Consider the following 20,558-nt stretch of genomic DNA (forward strand, 5'->3'; position numbering starts at 1 on the left):
TTACCCTCCCTGTTGAATATAATGTGATTTTTGTGGGTTTCAAATCCATTAGAGTGGCTATTTTTATGCTGGTTTGTCAAAACCTAACACAACCCTCCTCCTTTATCCGGGCTTGGGACCGGCTATGCTGAGACGACTCAGGAGAGTCTTCTAGTCAGCATAGGCTATGTTGTTGTTGTTGAATATAATGTGATTCTCAGTTACTATCCCCCCATCTCTCTCTCTCTGAAAACTGGTGGTGAGTGGTGACCTTCCAAATTCATTTTTCGACTCGTCGCCTTCCGCCCCGAGACGGCAAGACTCCGATTACTGAACGGAGGACGAACCAACCAACCAAACATGGCGAAAACAAACGCCGCGCCACAAGGCCCCGGGCGTCGAGCCCGCGCGCTCCCGTTCCTCCACCACAGGACCACGCACCGCTTCTTCCGCCTCCTCGGCGCCACTACCACGAAAACCGCCCGGCGCCGCCGCCGCCTAACGGCCAGGCCCACCCACAGTCGCAGGGTAGCGAGACCGGGGGCGCCGGAGCGGAAGCGCCCGGAGGCGGCGGCGGAGCCGAAGGAGAAGGCCTTCGGGGCGGCACGGGACCCCGATGCCGCCGCCGACGCGGCCATGGTGGCGGGGAAGTACTGGGCGCACCGCCACAGCCTCTTCTCCCTGTACGACCGCGGCGTGCGCATGGACGCCGAGGGCTGGTACTCCGCCACCCCGGAGGCCGTCGCGGCGTCGCAGGCCGCCCGCGCCGCGCCCGGCGACCTCGTCGTCGACGCGTTCGCCGGGTGCGGCGGCAACTCCATCCAGTTCGCCGCCAGGCACGCGCCGCCTCATCTCCCGCGCGCTGCCATCTGTTTCTCTTCGTGCGGTAGCAACTAACTCGGTCACCGCCGGGGTCTCGTGCTGCAGGGGTTGCTACGTGGTCGCCGTGGAGATCGACCCCCGCAAGGTGGAGCTGGCGGCGCACAACGCGAAGGTCTACGGCGTCGAGGACAGGATCGAGTTCGTCGTCGGCGACTTCTTCCGCCTCGCACCTTTCCTCAAGGTATGTCTATTCAGTAGCGCAGGGAGAATTCAATTTGAAAAATTATGGGAGTTTGTCAAAGCTCTGATGACCAGCATTGAAGCTTTGAGCTTGTGATTCCTAAACCTCATACCATAAGATCTGCACCATGCCATACTCTGTCACTGTAAAGAAGAATGCGCAGTAATTTCAGCTGTTAAATTGTTTTCTGATTGATAACTGTATGACACCAGGCTGATTTGGTGTTCCTTTCACCACCCTGGGGAGGGCCATCATACATCCATGCTCCAGTTTACACCCTTGATATGCTGAAGCCAAAAGACGGGTATGGCATTCGTTGATTTTTGTTTTCCTCCCTACTGAAAGAACAGCTGCAGCATCCACTGACATTTTATCCTGACAAATTATTGGCAGCTATACAAGTGCAGCTCTGCAATTTTCTAGCAATGAGTATCAAACTTTCCTTTGATAGTTCCAAGTGAACCAGAAATTTTACGTTGGTTCCGAGTAATTGCTGACATGTTTTCACTAGTACGTTAGGATGAAAACATGACATTCAAGAGCCCATCAACACTTGGGTCTTGACATTGCTTCTTTGCGTGCAGGTACACAACATTCCAAGCTGCTCAGAAAATAGCTCCTAATGTCATCATGTTCCTGCCAAGGACAGTCGACATCAGCCAAGTAGAGGAGCTTTCCTGGTTGTCTTGCCCGCCATTAGATTTCGAGGTATGGCATGTTACTGTACTTCTTTAGATTTGAGCTTTTTGTGGGGCTACAGTAGTGTAAGTCCATGATCCTGTAAACTCTGATCATTACAGAGTGAAGAGAACTACATACACCACAGACTAAAAGGAATCACCGCCTATTTTGGAAGAACAGCAAGACCTCCAAGCAATCAGTGCCAAAATTGGGATGACGAACAACCTGCTGATTGGTTCTTCAGAATCTCTTTGCGCAAAAGAAAAGGGGCTATGCAGATATTTTAAGTCAAAATTAGAACCGGGAGTTTCCTTATCATCCCCCTCTTTTTTCTTGAGGAAAACCTTATCCCCCTCTGAAATCGAAATGTGTCAGATAAGATTTCAGCAAAATTTATGTGGAAACACCGTATCCCACACGTTGATCTGAACCTGAACCGTGCCCACACCTGTTAATTCGCACTATGTATCAACATCCACCTTCTGTTTTGAGAAGAGATAAATCTATAATTGATCTATAAGTGGTACAATTTACAGAAGAAAATACAGAATGAAGAGGATCCACCCCTCCATCTCATCGCTCTATCGCCGTTCCCTCCTCTTGATCAACAACTTCAGAATTCTTCCCCAGAACCAAAAGAATGTCAGTCTCTGATCAGAGTGTGGAAGACCCAGGCAGAATCATGCATGGTGTATTTACCCATCATGAGTTCCTGAAGGTATGCGTTCCCCTGGTGTATCCGTAGTAGGAGAGGTACCACCTCACGAACTTCTTCAGCCCCATCTCCAGGCTCGTCGTCGGCTTGTACCCGAGCTCCTCCCGGGCCAGGCTGATGTTGGCGTGCGTGTAGGGCACGTCGCCATTGCCGGGCATCTCCACCACGTTCTTCTTGGCCTTGACCCGCAGGTACCTCTCCAGGATGGACACCAGCGTGGGCACGGTCACCGGCGACGTGTTCCCGAGGTTGAAGATCCGGTACGGCGCCGGGCCGCGCTTCTTGCCGCCGGTGCCGGTGCTCCGGCCTGCCGTGTCCAGCGACTCCAGGCAGCCGCGCACGATGTCGTCGATGTAGGTGAAGTCCCGGGCGAGGTCGACGTGGTCCCTGCCCCGGTACACCGTGATGGGCTTCCCCTGGAGGATGTTCCGGGTGAAGGAGAAGTAGGCCATGTCGGGGCGGCCCCAGGGCCCGTAGACGGTGAAGAAGCGGAGCCCCGTGACGGAGAGGCCGTAGATGTGGTTGTACGTGTGGGTGATCTCCTCGCCGGCCTTCTTGGTGGCGGCGTAGAGCGAGGCCGGTTGGTCGGTGCGGTGCGCCTCGGAGAAGGGGACGCGGTCGTTGAGGCCGTAGACGGAGGAGGAGGAGGCCCAGACGACGGCTGGCTGCGGGTCGGCGTCCTTGCAGGCCTCGAGGAGGGAGACGAGCCCGGCGACGTTGGAGTGCACGTACGACGCCGGGTTCTCCATGGCGTAGCGCACCCCGGCCTGCGCGGCGAGGTGGAGCACGTGGGTGAAGGGCACGACGTCGAAGAGCTTGGCCAGGAGGCGGCCGTCGTTGATGTCGCCCTCGACGACGAACACGCCGTGGGAGCCGAGCAGCGCGCGGCGGGCCTTCTTGAGCGAGGGGTCGTAGTAGGAGTTGAAGTTGTCGATGCCGACGACGCCGTCGCCGCGCCGGCGGAGGGCCAGCGCGCAGTGCGTGCCCACGAACCCGGCGGCGCCGGTCACCAGCACGGACAGCCCGGCGCCCTCGGCGGACCCCGGCGGCCGCCGCGGCGACGCCGACGCCCGGATCTGCCGCTCCCAGTGCAGGCCGCCCCACGACGCGGCGAAGTAGCGCGACGAGGTGTCGACGAAGGAGTGGACGCTGAGGTACGTGGCCGTCATGGCCACCAGGAAGAGCGCCCACAGGAACATGGTCCCCGTGGACGCGAAGCAGCGGTGGACGTGCCGGCTCATCGCCCCCGGCCGCTCCACCTTCACCTTCCCTGGCGTCGACGGGTACAGGTCCTCCTCCAGCACCCGCATCCTCCTCGCATGCGACCGGGCAGCGAGCGCGGCTCGCTCCTCCACCGGCCGCCGCCGATCAACCGGGCCTCCTCTGCTCCCTCTCCCTCTCTTCCTCCTTCCTCGCGCGAAGATCAAATAACCTCCGATTCGACGCGCGTCTGTCTCCTCTATGTAATGTAACCGCGTTCCTTGTCGATCGCGCTCCCGGCCCTCTTGCGGAGCTTCCTCGGAAATGGCGGTGCCGGCGCGCGCTAAGGAGGGGACGGGAGAGAAGGGGAGGTGTCATAAATAGCCATTGGAGTCGTGCTGTCTGTACATGCTTCTTCCAGGGCTCGGCGATGTTGATGGAGGTCCCTGTAATTTAGCTTTAGCCCCGTTTATTTTTAGCCGCTGGAGGCTCAAGACACGAGCGAGAGGGTTCGCCTCCTCTTCTATGCCCGGTCGCCATGGAGGAGGCGTCCTTCTTCCCACCTCCCGGTAATGGCAGTTCACATTGTGTATCACATATATCTTCATAAATATCTGCAAAAAGTTACAAAAAAAATATTGATGCAAGCAGTAAAAATACCTAAAAATAATGAAGTTAACAAGAACATTCCCCCTAATAAGTTACACTACATGCACCCACTATAGTGCACAGATTATTACCATTCAAATCAATGGAAAAATCAATTTTAGCTCCCTTAATTTGTCTATTTGCGTGCCCAAGGTCACGGTCATGATGACGCCAGTTTTCCCTTGCAAGGCCCAGCAGCAACGTAACAGAAACGAAAGCGCGCACGATTCTTGCATCCTCGTAACATCATGCTGCCGCCATTCCCTAGCCTTTTCAGTGTGCGCTGCCGTCATTTCCCCGTAGAGCAAGCCTGAATTCACCCCCCCCCCCCCCACCCCCCGGTGCACCAATGCACCATTGGTCATGACTTGCATGCCTATCCCATTGCATTTGCGACAAAAGGGTCTCCAACTGCCTACCACTAGGGTGGCCCTCCCTTTTGTTGATGAGCAGGCACCTGGGCAAGCTCAAGTTGTGCTTTCACTGCACTCAGCTAATGGATCTGGCTTATCCAATGTGGATCCTCATGTGCTTCTCTGTTGGTAGTTTTGTGACACTAAACCGAGGAAAACGTGGTGGCAGTTCCTGTGGTGGACCAGGATCGTCCCTGCATCCATGTTAGCCTAGCTTCTGGCTCTGGCCAAGGCCAACTAACTGACGTTGCCAATCAGGGCGGGATCTGCACATGGTCTCGGCATGGGAGCAGGTCCGGAAGCTTCTGGGACTTTAGGTGAAGATTCTGCCGGTTTGGATGGCCACCCGAGAGTGGCAGCATGCAAGCAGATCCACGAGGTTCAGCGGCAGGTAGGAGACAGGCCAAACTTCCCCTCATTGTGAAGTTGCGAAACGAAAGAACAGAAACAATCCGAAAAGGGAAAGATTAACAGCAGGAGGAGGCCGTAATTGTTTATCCCGCTGGGCCGAGCAAAATCTCGACGGCCAAAGTCGCAGCCCACGTGTGGCGGCGGGGCCACAGCCCACCGCCAGCCCAGCCGCGGCAGCTCTGGTTCCTCTCCCCGAGCGCGAGAGGAAAGACGGCGGCGTAGGCTGTCTACAGAGTGGCGGCGGCGCGGTGGGCTGCCAGAACCCGTCGCCGGCGGCAATGAAGCGGCGGCGCCTGGAACGGCACCAGATCCTTGAAGAGATATGGACAGAACTGGTCACTATTGTTGACGCAAATCTCGGTCAACACACGAACGCACTAGATCGTGCGGTGCGAGAAAGAACTCGATGCAGCTCTCCCTGTGTTGAGCGGTCAGACCGGTCTAAGAAACCGGTCAAACTGGTCACCGGTGAGAATCGGCGACGACCGACGAACACGAACCCGGGAGGGACCCCATTAGGGTAGGCGCACGTAGGGTTGTTCTAGGATCGGCAGGCCACCTAGAATGCCTTCAAACGTCGCGGAGACGAAAGAAGAACAGCAGATGGGGTTGTAAAAGCAGAGTTTGGAGAAGAGGATAAAAAGTAGAATTTGTATTGATTTTATTCGATTGGATTCCCTCAATCGGCCGTGACCCTTTATATTTATAGGGTAGGGTGGATTTACCCCGCAAGTAATCTCTATTACAGATCTAAATCTACAAAATTCCTTATTTGACTTGTACTCCTCCTTAGACCGGTCTGACCGGTCGGTCCCTACCGGACAGGCGACAATGCCTCGACCGGTCAGACTGCTTGGTCAGACCGGTTGGTGCCAATTTTGACTGTCAACATATGCTCCCTGTTTTTTTGGTAAAACTTGCTTGCCAAAAAACATTCTTCTGAGCCAAAATTGTCTAAGGGCGATGATTAACACTACATCAGCCATTTTTTGTACTAAAGGCGATAAACAATTATCGACCATATTTTGCTCAAGTCGATGTTGAAACAACTTGTTTGGGCCGCCACACCTTCTTCATTGTCGCTGACGTCTTTAGCACGGCCTTCACTTGTTGTTCCATTGCCTCCTTCTTGCGCATACGTTACAGGCTTCGCTTCTGAGTATGAGACAAGCCTGAGGGACACCACCTCGACTGTAAATACTTTGAATCTTGCTCCTTGCTCTTCTCATTCTCTTTGCTGCAATCAACATCTTGCTTGACCGGATTATTGCTAGCAACAATCAGTCTTTGTAGTAATACATAATTTGGATATATAGGAGGATATTGAATATAATATGATTGCATATGCATCTTACTATAATCCATAGATGTATAAAAGTAAGGACACCAGCAATACCATGGAGCAATCGGTCCACTAGATGAAATATAATTACCTTGACTCGATTGCTCTTGATGTCTTGACGATGATCCCGTATTTTTGACTTCGCTTGGTGGCCCCTTCTGTCTCTGAGCACTCCCTTCCTTTTCATATTTGGCCAAGAGTTCATCAAAACTCGGCCTTGTCTTGATTTTGGAGGAGTTCCTAGATTTATTGGGCGCACCGGTCAGATCGGTCGAACCGGTCAGACCGCCATTGTGGCCGGTCAGACCGGTCGACTTATTGTCGGCCTTCTTCTTATCTTGCCCCCAAGTATTTTTGCGCCTTGAGGGATCTTCTGTGCCAGCTTTTTTTCAGGTCTTTCATCACCAATAACTACATTCTTCCCCTTGGTTGATTCGGCTTGACTCGGCTGAACTAGCATTTTAGGATTATTCAATTCCAACACATGCACTGGAAAAGAATTCTGATCAACCTGCATATTAGGAATAACCAATCGTCCTTCATTAATGACCGATTGAATTTGTCTACGTAACACATTGCAATCATTAGTAGCATATGAAAAAGTATTATGAAATTTGCAATATGCTCGCCGCTTCAACTCTTCAAGCGGCGGTAGAGTATGTGACATATGGACATATCCAATTCTATATAACTCATCAAATATCCCATCACACTTGGATACATCAAAAGTAAATCGTTCATCTTGCCGATTTTTCTGAATCGGCTTAAGGGCAGAACAAGTAAATAGTTTATCTTGAGATGGCCAAGCAAACTCAGCAGCATACACATTATTAGACTCATCGTCCGAACAATTTGAATTGCATTCTAAAGCATGCACACTAGAGCGATGATGCCTATGAGACTCTTGAGACTCTGTGCTTCGGCTTTCTACAGTCAAAGCTCTTTGATGCACCTGAGTAACAGTAAAGAAATCATAGCCCTCTAATCTTTCTTTAATATGAGAGCGCAAGGCATTAAAAGCCAAATCAGCTAAATCCTTTTCTGCAATATTCACACTAAATCATCGGTTTTGTGTATCGCGGAATCGTCTTATATAATCATTGACAGATTCATCACGCGATTGTCTAACCGATGTCAAGTGAGACAATTTAAGCTCATAATGCCCACAGAAAAACTGCTCATGGAACTTCTGCTCTAATTGTTCCCATGAGCCAATAGAATTAGGTGCCAAAGATGAAAACCATGAGAAAACGGTTCCAGTTAGAGATAAAGAAAATAAACACACTTTCAACTCGTTTATTTAACCAGCTTCTCCTAATTGGGCAAGATACTGACTAATATGCTCAAAAGTACTCCTAGTATCTTTTCCACTGAATTTAACAAACTCAGGCAACCTAAAACCAGCAGGGTATGCAACCGAATCAAACGAAGTAGGATACGACTTTTGGTATGTGCGGGTTTTACTTCTAACATCCACTCCAAAACTTTCTCTAAGCAGATTAACCAAATCATTCTTATAATCAGTAAGCATGTTATCGAAATTATTTGAAGAATTTGGCTGTATGGATGTAGATACCTCACGCTGGTTTGGAACAAATTGACCGGATGGACCGGTTGGGGGGAACCGGTATGACCGAATTGATATACCGGTCTGACCGGTCTCTGCCGGTTTTGCCAACGCTGCACATATCGGTCGAACATCTCGTCGGAGATAGGACTGGTGTGTGACACTGAATTCCTGGAGATTTCTGATGGTGTGTACTGAACAATCTCGTTTGTTCGGCTAATGATGGCCGAACCAGGAATACTCACAATAGGATCAGTGTACGTGGGTGTAACAGTTTGACCACTGAAATAATTCATCGGCATCCCATATTGAGGTTGACTCGTAGGAGATGCTGCCGATGGTTGAGGAACATAAAATTCAGAAGTAGAAACAGATGGAGGTTCGTCGGCTGATTCTGGTTTCTTACTAGCCGATTATCTTTCCTTAGAGCTAAGCCAATTAACCCAATAAACATCATGCTCAGCTAGCAATTTCTGAATTTGTTCCATAGTAACACCAGAAGGTGGAGCAATTGCAGCAGGTATTACCTTAGTAAATGCATCCGAGGAGGTAGAAGCGAAGTCGATCTCCTTGATCTTGGCGACTTTGCCGCATCGACCGACCTTGATGCTTGCAAGCGCTGCTTGTAGATCTTCTTCATCGCGCTTCTTCTTGCGCTCCTCCAGCAGCAGACAAACGTCCTCCGGAAGATGCTCATATGTCGAAGGGATGATGTTCTCCTTGTCGATTTCTGTGTTGGAGCCCATCTTCTTTGGAGTAGATTAGATCGGTTTTATTAACTAAGATCTTTCTTTCCCGGTGGAGTCGCCAAAAAGTATGTTGACGCAAATCTCGGTCAACACACGGACGCACTAGATCGTGCGGCGCGAGAAAGAACTCGATGCAGCTCTCCCTGCGTGGAGCGGTTAGACCGGTTCTAAGGAACTGGTCAGACCGGTCGCCGGTGAGAATCGGCGACGACCGACGAACGCGAACCCGGGAGGGACCCCGTCAGGGTAGGCGCACGTAGGGTTGTTCTAGGATCGGCAGGCCACCTAGAACGCATTCAAACATCGCGGAGACGAAAGAAGAACAGCAGATGGGGTTGGAAAAGCTAGGGTTTGGAGAAGAGGATAAAAAGTAGAGTTTGTATTGATTTTGTTCGACTGTATTCCCTCAATCGGCCGTGACCTTTTATATTTATAGGGTGGGGTGGACTTATTCCACAAGAAATCCCTATTACAGATCTAGATCTACAAAATTCCTTATTTGACTCGGACTCTTTCTTAGACCGGTCGGTCCCTACCGGACAGACCACAGTGCCTCGACCGGTCAGACTGATTGGTTAGACCGGTCAGACCGGTTGGTGCCAATTTTACCTGTCAACCATCAGCCAGCCAGTTCTGCTTTCGGTACTCCAGCTTGGCCTTCAACGTGGTCAGCGTCCGTTCACTGTTCCCGTGTTATCAGCCGGCGATCTGTAGGGCCGCGGCGATAACGCCCCAACAGTTTGTCTTCTGGTACGAGCACGACCGGTGCCTCTGCTGCCCGATCACTGCTGCTTGGCATAGTGCTCCGTTCTGAACAGCTTTACAGGACCTGAACCTGACTGCAGCCACGCACAATCATCAGGAGTTCAGCACACGCAACAGCTGCGAGTTCTTCTGCCTGCAGGCTGCGCCTCCTTTCTGCATTCTGGCTGCAGGCTTCCACTGACAGCAGGTCCTTGGATCCCAAACCCTTTGACCATCAGAGCCGTCTGGTCAGGCCCGCCACCGCTCTGCCACTCTGTTCCTACACCGTCGGCGTGACGGTGTCCGTCACCAACCCTCTTCCAAACAAAGTCCGCGAGAGCGCCCACTAGCACTCCACCACCGCCGTCCCGGTCTCGTCCCCCGTATACAAAGCACGCCACGTTCTTCTCCTCGTCCACCGCCGCCGCCGCCGTCGTTGTTGCCGCGGCGACGGGGCTGCTGGCAATTGGCGCGGCCGCGGGAATGGACGCCGCTCCCGCGCCTCCGCCGCCGGATGCCGGCCCGTCGGTGGCGGGCACCGCCGAGCGGAAGCTGAGCCCGGGGTTGGTGCTCCTCGTCGCGATCCTCGCGATGGTCTTCTTCATCATCGGCCTGCTCAACCTGCTGGTGCAGAACCTCCTGCGCCTGCGGCGGGCGCGCCGGCGCCGGCGCCGGGTCGGCGACGCGGCGGCGGGAGGCGGCGGCAGCCCCACGGCGTTCCAGGGCCAGCTGCAGCAGCTGTTCCACCTCCACGACGCGGGCGTCGACCAGGCCTTCATCGACGCGCTGCCCGTCTTCGCCTACGGCGCCGTCGCCGGCCGCCGCGACGGCAAGGACCCGTTCGACTGCGCCGTCTGCCTCTGCGAGTTCGCCGCGGACGACAAGCTCCGGCTGCTGCCGACGTGCGGGCACGCGTTCCACGTGCCCTGCATCGACGCCTGGCTGCTCGCGCACTCCACGTGCCCGCTCTGCCGGGGCAGCATCCTCGCCGACGCCGAGTACTCGCCGGGGGGCAGCCCGGCGTTCCTCGCGCTTGAGCCCGAGGACCTTCACGAGGCGGTCTCCAGAGGCGGCGGCGATCCGGGAGATCGAGGCAGCGAGGAGGCACCGAAAGATGCGGAGGAGATCGTCGAGGTGAAGCTTGGCAAGCTAAGGTGCCTCGACGGCAATGTCAGTGCCAGGGACCTCGCCGTCGATGGCACAGGGAGCAGCAGTGCCACTGGCAGGGGAAGTCTCGGACAGAGGAGGTGCCTGTCCATGGGATCCTACGAGTACGTCATGGACGAGCACGCCGCGCTCCGCGTCGCCATCAAGGCGACGCCCAAGAGGGGCCCCGCGAGCTCAAGGTCGCGCCGGCGCCACGCGCTGTCGGCGTCCGACTTCGGGGGCTCCAACAAGGGCGCCTGGGAGACGGCGGTGACGGAGGTCGCCGCCGGGCGCTGCGGCGGCGGCGGCACTGCGAGCCTGAACAGGGATAGCTTCTCCACGTCCAAGATCTGGATGGTGCCAGCCGCAAAGAGAGAGGAAGACGGCCGCCGGACAGCTGAATCGGCCGGGGAGAGGCGCGCGGCGTCGTTCCGGTGGCCGGCCATGGCTGCCGGCTTGAAGAAGCACCGCGGGGGCGGTGGCGGGGCCGAGGCGAGCTGTGACGTGGAGGCGGCAGGAGGCCGCGGCGACAATGGCGCGCCGGATCCCGCGGAGAACCGGCCGTCGTTGGCGAGGGCGGCAATGCTCTGGGTTACCGGCGGGAGGCAGGGAAGCCAGTCGTGATCTGCATTTGGTTGGCACGTTGGTTGAACACACACACACACACACACACAAGATTGTCTTTTTCTCGTTTGATTTCTTTTCTTCTTTTGTTTTGTTTCTTAGATTTATTATAGTGATTGCAAAGCAAGAAAGAAACTGTAAAGAGAAAAATGTGTTGCAGGAATTGCATTCGTTTGATTTTGCCAGCTACAAACTGATGGGTTTTCTTTAGAAGTTCAGCAGAGTTATTTGTGTTTTGCTTTACAAGGTCTTCGGTGATTTGCTTTAGAAGTTCAGCGGAGCTGGAGGAACTTGGAAGCCACTCATGAGGAAAAGAAGCATTTGTTGTTTTGATTTGTCAGGTAGATAGTGATGGATTTGAAAACAAAAATTGCAATACTCAATCTCTGAAGCTTCCTATCCCCTGATGGAAATAATCAAATCAAGAAAGATTTTTCTTACTGACTATATAGGACAGACATTAGTTGAGAATTTGTCTGAGCATCTTGTTCTGTTTCAGCTGAACTCCCAAGGGTTAATCCTTTATCTAAAAAAATTAAACTCTTTCAGAAACCGGTGAATGCAGACAAACAGAGGGCAGGCCTCTCTCATATGATAAACGACACGTCATGTCCCTAACCCTAATAAGAAAGTGGGATTAGTGGCCTACTGGGCCATGGATCACTGGCGCCATTAGCATCAAGTGGTGCTGGCACAGTTGACTTGCAACGGCCAGCCTCAGGTCAGGTGCTGTCGAGCTGAACGCTGTGTGATATGCATGTGATGAGAAGGTGAGTGGAAGCTCAGAAGCTGGAGAAGCATTTCAAATCCTGTTCTTCCCATGTTGGTTTTGTTTCATCCGTGAGCTGTTCTTCTTAGTGGTAGTGAAGTGGGCCAAGCCATATTTGCCAGTCTAAACTTAACTGCACACCGTATCAGGATGAATGTCTTCTAGCTTGCTAATCATCTTCTCATGAATTTAGCACGGATTGGCAAAATATCATAGTGAGATAGACGTGTTTTGCTTGAAAAGAGGTAAACAATTTTGAAAAACACAATTTTTCACAATTGTGTGGCACGTGACCTTGCTAAACTACCTCTGTAATTTCGTTGCCCTGGTAATGAAATTTCGGGTTCTCCCGTTCTGGAAAAAATAATTGTGAAAAATTTTGCACCATTGCTGTTTTTCAAATTATACGCTGGGACATATGCCCCTCATTGGCTCTTCGTTGGTCCAGCGCTTGTTTATAGCACTGCCTTTTACATACTTTTGTCTGTAGCTATTGCCGACATGCTAGTTTATGGGGTGTTTAGTTCGCGAAAAAGTTTGAGTTTTGGTACTGTAGCACATTTCATTGTTATTTGACAATTAATATCCAATCACGAACTAATCAGACTTAAAAGATTCATCTCGTATTACATATTTATACTGTGTAATTAGTTATTTTTTCAACTGCATTTAATGCTCCATGTATGTGTCTAAAGATTCGATGTGATGGGTACTGTAGGAATTTTTTTGAAACTAAACAGGGCCTTATAGTTATGTTCTTCCATGTTATTTTATTTCGATCAAGAACATAATTGTCATTTTGGCGGTTGCACTTTGTCTACAAAGTTTTTTGAAAATGTAGATATTTTTTATAAGGTCGACAAATGTGCAATGTGAAATTGAATTAGGATGAGTTAAAATATCTTACATTTGGTATGTAAGACGTGCCATTTATATAGCCCCAAACCTTGCATACTACCAATTTCCACAATTAAATCTTATAATTTTGAAGAAAACGGCACAGATTCGAGACATAAGAAAGGCTTCGCGGCTGTCTTTCCTAAAAAACAAACTTAGAAAAAAAACACAACCGCATTTTTGTTTTAAAAAAATAAGGCACAATATCAGAGCATCTCCAAGAGCTCTTCTATATTGGGTGGGTTGGCTAAAAAAAGAAAAGGAGACCCGAAAACCCTCATCCAACAGATATTGTATCCACATGGTCTTCTATTCTCGTTTTGTATCCTTCCGCCTTCGCTGGGCATCTTTGCCCTACGTGCGGCGCTAGCCATCCACTCCGGCCCCACCGTCCCGCGCTCCCGGGCCTTCCACGCCAGCGCCGCTTCCCTCCGCCGCCAGGCCTCGCACGCCAGCGCATCCCTCCGCCGTCGGACCTCCTCGGCGGCCCGGCGCGGTAGGATGGGACCTCCCGGCGGCGAGACCGAGCTTGGCAGCGGCGGGGCGGGGGCACTACGGTGGCCCGACACGGCAGGGCCGAGCTCGGCGGCAGCGCGGTAGCCCGGTGCGGCAGGGCCGGAGCTCCGCGGCGACCCGGCACGGTGGGGCCGAGCTCGGCGGCGGCGCAGCGGTCCGGCGTGGCGGGGCGAAAGCACGGCGGCGGCACGGCGGCCCGGCGCAGCGGGGCCGGAGCACGGGCTCCCCCAATAGGCCGGCCTTGCATCTCGCTTGCCATCGTCGAGCCTCGAGTCAGTGGAGGGGGAAGGCGGTGGGGGGCGGCGCGCGAAGGTTGCGGCGGGCCTGCCGAAGGCCAGCGCGATGGCGGCGGGCGGCGGCGCGCGGAGGTCGCGAGGGTGGCGGGGGTCGGCGAGCGAAGGCCGGCGCGAGGCCACGACTGGGCGGCGAGCGGCGAGATGCCAAGGTGCTCGTCGGGCAGCAAGATGCATAGGTGGAGGGAGGAAGAAGAAGATAAGACTATGACGTGTGGGACCCACTAGCACTACAATATACAAAGAGCACAGTTTTAGAGAGTCTGTTGGTTTACCACTTAGTTTAGATAGCTTTTTATTTTATACAAAGGGATACAATCTCTACATTTAGCCAATAAAATACAAGAGCTCTTGGAGATGCTCTCAGATAAAGCATTTGATCATGGATAATACTCCTACTTCCTTATGAACAAACAGTACAGGACACACAGCTACCAGGCTGGTGAGTCAAACTCTGTTAGGGCCGGGCCACACAGCTACAGTGAAGCCCACCATTTCAATTCTTTGCCCTACTTTTTGTTCTTTAACCTGGGTCCAGGAGTCTCCATGCTGCAGGCATCATTAGCTTCGCATACCCGGTGACTGAAAAGGTGAATGCGACCGGTCAAGCGGCACAAAAGCTGGTTAAGAATTGGCCATGTTTTTAAGCATGGGAGCAAGCAACATGCTACCATCTTGAGTAGATGGCAAGGTTGAGAAAGAAAGGCAAGCAAGCGTGCCGCATGCTTCAATGTATCAACATCAACATCAACAAAGCTTTTTAATCCCAAACAAATTGAGGTAATCTAGAGTTGAAACCCAACAAAGACCATTATTTATGGTTCTGACACGTGAATCGCGGCTTTCCAAGCACTCCTATCCAAGGACAAATCTCTAGGTATACTCCAGTCTTTATCTCTTCTAATTGTTTCTTCTCATGTCAACTTCGGCCGATCCCTGCCTCTCCTCATATTACCGTCGTGCTTTAGGATACCACTATGCACTGGTGCCTCTGTCGATCTCCGTTGGACATGTCCAAACCATCTCAACCGGTGTTGGATAAGATTTTCTTCAATTGGTGCTATCCTTAGCCTATCCCGTATATCATCATTTCGAACTCGATCCATCCTTGTATGCCCACAAATCCAACGCAACATGCGCATTTCTGCAACATTTAATTGTTGGACGTGCCGCCTTTTTGTAGGCCAATATTCTGCACCATACAACATTGCTGGTCTAATCGCCGTTCTATAAAATTTGCCTTTTTAACTTCTGAGGTACCTTCTTGTCACAAAGGACGCCAGATGCTTGGCGCCACTTCATCCATCCTGCTTTGATTCTATGACTAACATCCTCATCAATATCTCCATCTCTCTGTAGCATCGATCCCAAATATCGAAAGGTATCACTCTTGGGCACTACTTGGCCTTCCAAACTAACATCTCCCTCCTCATGAGTGGCGCCGAAGTCACACCTCATATACTCAGTTTTAGAAAATCTTTGGACTCTAGCATTTGCCGCCACAACTCCAGCTTCCTATTCACTCCCGTACGACTTTCATCAACTAACACGACATCATCAGCGAAAAGCATACACCAAGGAATATCACCTTGTATGTCTCTTGTGACCTCATCCATCACTTGGGCAAAAAGATATGGGCTCAAAGCTGATTTTTGATGTAGTCCTATCTTAATCGGAAAGTAATCTGTGTCATCATCACTTGTTCGGACCCTAGTCCTTACATTATTGTATATGTCCTTAATGAGGGCCACATACTTTGTTGGGACTTTATGCCTATCCAAAGCCCACCACATCACATTCCGTGGTATCTTGTCATAAGCCTTCTCCAAGTCAATGAAAACCATGCGTAGATCCTTCTTCTGCTCTCTATACCGCTCCTTGACATGTTTTATTAGGAAAATTACTTCTATGGTTGACCTTCCAGGCATAAAACCAAACTGGTTCATAGTGACCCGCGTCATCCCTCTCAAACGATGCTCAATAACTCTCTCCCCTAGCTTCATAGTATGGCTCATCAACTTAATTCCCCGGTAGTTGGTGCAGCTTTGAATATTCCCTTTGTTCTTGTAGATCGGCACCAATATACTCCTTCTCCACTCTTCAGGCATCTTGTTCGACCGAAAAATACGATTGAAAAGTTTTGTTAGCCAAACTATAGCTATATCACCTAGGGACCTCCACATCTCGACTAGAATACCATCAGGGCATGTCGACTTACCTCCTTTCATCCTTTTCAGCGCCTCTTTGACCTCAGATTCTTGAATCCTCCTCACAAAGTGCCTGTTGGTGTCATCAAAAGAGTCGTCCAGCTAAAAAGTTGTATTCTCATTATCCCCGTTATACAGTCTGTCAAAATACTCTTGCCATCTAAGTCTGATTTCATCCTCCTTCACCAAGAGCTGATCCATATCGTCCTTAATGCACTTAACCTGGCTGAAGTCCCTCGTCTTTCTCTCACACACCCTTGCCATCCTATAGATGGCTTTCTCTCCTTCCTTTGTATTCAGTCGTTGGTACATATCCTCATAAGCCCGACCCTTCGCCTCACTCACAGCTCGCTTTGCGATCTTCTTTGTCACCTTGTGCTTCTCTATATTATCTGCACTCCTATCAAGAAACAAACGCTTATAACACTCTTTCTTCTCCTTAATAGCCTTCTGGACGTCCTCGTCCACCACCACATGTCTTTAGTTTTACACCCACCCCCTCTGGTCATCCCAAAAACTTCTGAAGCTACCTTCCGAATACAGGTCGCCATCTTCTTCCACATATAGTTTGCGTCGCCCTCTTCATTCCAAGAGCCCTCCACAATAACTCTTCCCTTGAATACCTCGGCCATCTCCCCTTTTAACTTCCACCACTTCGTTCTTGTGATCTTGGCTTGTTTAGACCTACGGGCACGCATCTGAAAATGAAAGTCGGCCACCAGCAGCTTATGTTGGGAAACTACACACTCTCCGGATATCACTTTACAATCGAAGCATGCTCGTTTATCCTCTCTTCTTGTGAGGATAAAGTCGATTTGACTAGTGTGTTGGCCACTACTGAAGGTCACTAAGTGGGACTCTCTCTTTTGAAAGAAAGTGTTGGCTAGCATTAGGTCAAAAGCTACAGCAAAGTCTAAGACTTCCTCCCCTTCCAGATTTCTGCTACCAAAACCAAAACCCCCATGTGCTCCTCCTATAAAAAGCTTCTCACTAATAGGTACAGCTCTAACCATGTCATCTAAGTCATCCCAGAACTGTCTCTTAGCACTCTCATCGTGTCCTACTTGGGGGGGGGGCATAAGCACTAATAACGTTCAGGACTAAGTCACCAGCAACGAGCTTGACTAAGATGATCCTATCTCCTCGCCTTCTGACATCCACAACATCATCCTTGAGGCTCTTATCAATCAAAACTCCCACTCCATTCCTATTTGTAGTCGTTCCTGTGTACCAAAGCTTGAAGCCAGTATCCTCTACCTCCTTCGCCTTCCGGTCCTTCCATTTAGTCTCCTGAACGCATAGAATATTTACACGCCTCATAATCGCTGAATCAACTAACTCTCTTAACCTACCCGTAAGGGACCCTACGTTCCAACTACCTAGACGAATCCTAGTTGGCTCAACTAACTTCCTTGCCCTTCGCACCCGCCGAGTCAGATGCGAAGACCCTTGCTCACTTTTCACTACACCCCGGGCGCCGATGTAGCACGCCACTGAGGAAGCGACGACCCGATCCTTGCTCACTTGACACCGTATCCAGACCACAAGGGTGACGACCCGGCCCTTGCTCACTTTACACCATATCTGGGTTCCGATATGGCGTGTCGCTAAGAGGATTACGCCTCAACGGTTTTCTCTTGGGTTTCATCTCCATAAGAGTGGCGATGTTTTTACGTTGGCTCGCCAAGCCTTAACACAACCCTCCTCCTTTATCCGAATTTGGGACCGGCCATGGCGGAGTTTCATGCTCCAATGTATGTAGCAGAGAATTGTTCAATGGCTGAGATTTGAAGGAGAAAAAGGATCTGGACCAGGCAGGAAATTAGTCACACAGTAGTAGCTTAAAAGATTGGGAACTAGTTGTACCAGTACCGCGTGAGTTGCTGACGGAAATAGTCAACAATGAAATGATAAATCGAGCTCATTTTCCATGCGTACCCGTTCCTGATAGCCAAATACGGCTACTGCACTTTCATTAGAAAATACATGTACTCAAGCTATCCATGTGCATGCATTGAAAAAAAAAAGAAACAAATGCTGTACTGTTAATTTCTTCTCTCTTTTTCTGACACGCTAGTTGTGTGTGTTGAATTGCGTCCATTGATCTTTTCTGAAGAAGAAAGCTGCTTCATGAGCTTGGTATATTTAGCACCCCTGCAAGACTCAAAAGAAACAGAGGCAAGAAATTTACCCATGGGCACTGTTCTCACTGAATACACTCAATTGTAATTAACCGTGCTAACTTTAGTTTTTGAGAAGAGAAACTGTAACCTCAGTCCAGTTCCCTTTTCATGAGTGCCAGCCACCCTTGAAGCTCTGGCCAGAATCCCCAAAAGTCAGGGGGCAGATCGCAGCTATCGCATCGCGCATGAACATTCTTCTGTCGGCGTGGTCTCTCGCGCTTGCTTTCGAGAACAGATCGAGTTCGGGAGGAAGAAGGTGAGCAGCAGAAAGGCAAAGCCAAAGCTCGGCGCACCACATGCGCAGGAGATGGTTTCCTATGTCGTCTCTCTCCATGGCGACCTGCAGTCTGCCGTGTCCTCTTTCTCTCTCTCTCTCTTCTCCCTCTGTTGAATACTCCTACTGCGTCGCCGTGTTTGGCGATGGAGCCACGTGCTGCGCCATGAGTGAGATCAGCGGACCAGCTGTAGATGGTCTTGGGCAATGATTGGCAGCATGGGGCATTGAGCACTTCCAATTCCAAGTGTGGTGGGTTTCCGGCAACCTCCGATTGGCAGCGATTCAGACCAGATCACCGAACGTTCAAGTTTCAGCAATGCAGGTCAACCAGTTATCTGCGGATTTTTAGTTGAGGAAAATGAAATGAAGACGCTTTGAGTATTTTTTGGGGAGGAAACACATTTGAAAACAGTCGCAGTGGATGTGGATCACTGATTTTGTATAGGGTAAAAGACTCCAACCATCCTATCTAGACAGGCCTTTTAATTCCTTTTCCCCTTTATTGGTACATACTGTACTTCTTATTGTTTGGTATTGTTCTGAATAAGGCATGTAATTTCATAGTGGTAAATTAGTCTCTAATGAAGGAACGGCTAATTCATGAGTAGTGTGGAGTGGGAAATGCTTTATTGCATCAATCCAACAGTCTGTTTTTTTTTTGCTGGGGCACAAATGCACAATGCACATGACATATGCATTTCTCACATTTTGTTGATAACTCGATTTCTTGCTACTATAGTCTCCTGCACATGGAAAACTTAAAAGCCCTGATTCAGGCTGGGGCTCCATTAGCAGAAGCGAATGCCTGCCTGCTGCAGTTGTTGATGAGGATGATTGGGTGCTGAGACAGAAAATGCCAGTCACATGAGGTGGTGTTTGGTTAGTGAAAAAGGTTAGTTTAGGTACTGTAGCACATTTCGTTGTTATTTGATAATTAATATCCAATCATAGATTAATTAGGCTTAAAAAAATCATCTCGTCTCGTTAAACTATATAATTAGTTTTTTTTTCAACTGTATTTAATGCTCCATACATTTGTCCGAAAATTTGATGTGATGAGTATTGTGCAATTTTTTTGGAACTAAATGCTGCCTCAACAGAGGGGTGAAAAAATTGCTGAAGACAGTCATTGTGAGGGTCATTGAATGGTCGATGATTGCAGCAGGAATCAATTGCAACAGTTAACTAAATTTTAACTAAAGAGCTTGGTGGACTCGGAATTTCCGACCTTAAGACCCTTGGATGGTCATTAAGGATGCGTTGGGTATGGCTGCAAAAAACAGAGCCGAACCGTCCATGGGCGGATTTCAATATCCATGTTCCAGATCAGATCAAAGCTTTCTTCGCAACAGCTGTTTATTCTGAGGTGGGTGATGGTGCTACTACCCTTTTTTGGACAGATCGGTGGCTCCATGGTCAGAATATTGCTGACTTGGCACCACGTCTCTTGGAGATCATTCCAGTATGGAGACGCACGAAGCGAACTGTGCAGCAGGCCCTTGTCAACCATGCTTGGGTTTCTGATATTCTAGGGGGCCTTCCTGTTGGAGTGCTTATTGACTATCTTCGGCTGTGGGATATCTTAGCCAACATTCAGCTGCAGCCCGGCATTGAGGACAAACACATCTGGCGCTTTTCATCTAGCGGCCAGTATTCTGCTAAGACAACTTATGAAGGTTTCTTCTTGGGATCAACTATTTTCAGTTCTTGGGAAAAAATATGGAAGACTTGGGCTCCTGGTAAATGCTCTTTCTTCATGTGGCTTGTTGCCCATGAACGATGCTGGACTGCTGATCGCCTTGAGCGCCGTGCCCTACCTCATCCTGAAAGCTGTCCTATGTGTGATCAGGCACCAGAGTCGATTAACCATCTCCTTGTGGGTTGCGCCTTTGCAAGGGAATTCTGGTTTCATTTCTTTTCACAAGTTGGCCTGCGAACCTTCTCCCCCCAGTTTTTTGATACATCATTCTTTGATTGGTGGGAAAGGGCTAGTAATGATATAAGTGGTTTGCTGTTACAAGGGTTCAACTCTCTTACAATTCTTGGGGCCTGGACAATATGGACTCAGCGAAACAGATGTGTTTTTGATGGAGCCTCTCCTGATGTGGCACAGGCTCTTACCCTGGCCAGCGAG

General features: G+C 50.4%; 3 protein-coding genes across 3 annotated transcripts; 2 read left to right on the top strand and 1 right to left on the bottom strand.

Annotated features, from left to right (window-relative positions):
- The first annotated feature begins 124 nt into the window (after positions 1–124).
- On the top strand, positions 125–2,153 carry LOC120702858 (trimethylguanosine synthase-like). The gene is made up of 5 exons (XM_039986817.1): positions 125–815; positions 907–1,042; positions 1,255–1,346; positions 1,627–1,750; positions 1,843–2,153. Exons 1-5 carry the CDS (start codon positions 340–342, stop codon positions 2,008–2,010), a joined length of 996 nt encoding a protein of 331 aa, XP_039842751.1. The 5' UTR covers positions 125–339; the 3' UTR covers positions 2,011–2,153.
- Positions 2,154–2,194: 41 nt separating this feature from the next.
- On the bottom strand, positions 2,195–4,164 carry LOC120702857 (UDP-glucuronate 4-epimerase 1-like). The gene has a single exon (XM_039986816.1). It carries the CDS (start codon positions 3,746–3,748, stop codon positions 2,426–2,428), a length of 1,323 nt encoding a protein of 440 aa, XP_039842750.1. The 5' UTR covers positions 3,749–4,164; the 3' UTR covers positions 2,195–2,425.
- Positions 4,165–9,785: 5,621 nt separating this feature from the next.
- LOC120705023 (RING-H2 finger protein ATL46-like) lies at positions 9,786–11,560 on the top strand. Its single transcript, XM_039989566.1, has one exon. It carries the CDS (start codon positions 9,996–9,998, stop codon positions 11,280–11,282), a length of 1,287 nt encoding a protein of 428 aa, XP_039845500.1. The 5' UTR covers positions 9,786–9,995; the 3' UTR covers positions 11,283–11,560.
- The last annotated feature ends 8,998 nt before the right edge of the window (positions 11,561–20,558 follow it).

This window comes from Panicum virgatum, chromosome 4K, assembly GCF_016808335.1.
Source record: "Panicum virgatum strain AP13 chromosome 4K, P.virgatum_v5, whole genome shotgun sequence".
In the NCBI taxonomy this organism is placed as follows: domain Eukaryota; kingdom Viridiplantae; phylum Streptophyta; class Magnoliopsida; order Poales; family Poaceae; genus Panicum; species Panicum virgatum.

Coding starts and splice junctions, on each gene's coding strand:
- LOC120705023 (XM_039989566.1), top strand. CDS start 9,996: ATGGACGCCGCTCCCGCGCCTCCGCCGCCGGATGCCGGCCCGTCGGTG.
- LOC120702858 (XM_039986817.1), top strand. CDS start 340: ATGGCGAAAACAAACGCCGCGCCACAAGGCCCCGGGCGTCGAGCCCGC. Junction 816..906: donor TCCATCCAGTTCGCCGCCAG/GCACGCGCCGCC, acceptor CTCGTGCTGCAG/GGGTTGCTACGTGGTCGCCG. Junction 1,043..1,254: donor GCCTCGCACCTTTCCTCAAG/GTATGTCTATTC, acceptor GTATGACACCAG/GCTGATTTGGTGTTCCTTTC.
- LOC120702857 (XM_039986816.1), bottom strand. CDS start 3,748: ATGCGGGTGCTGGAGGAGGACCTGTACCCGTCGACGCCAGGGAAGGTG.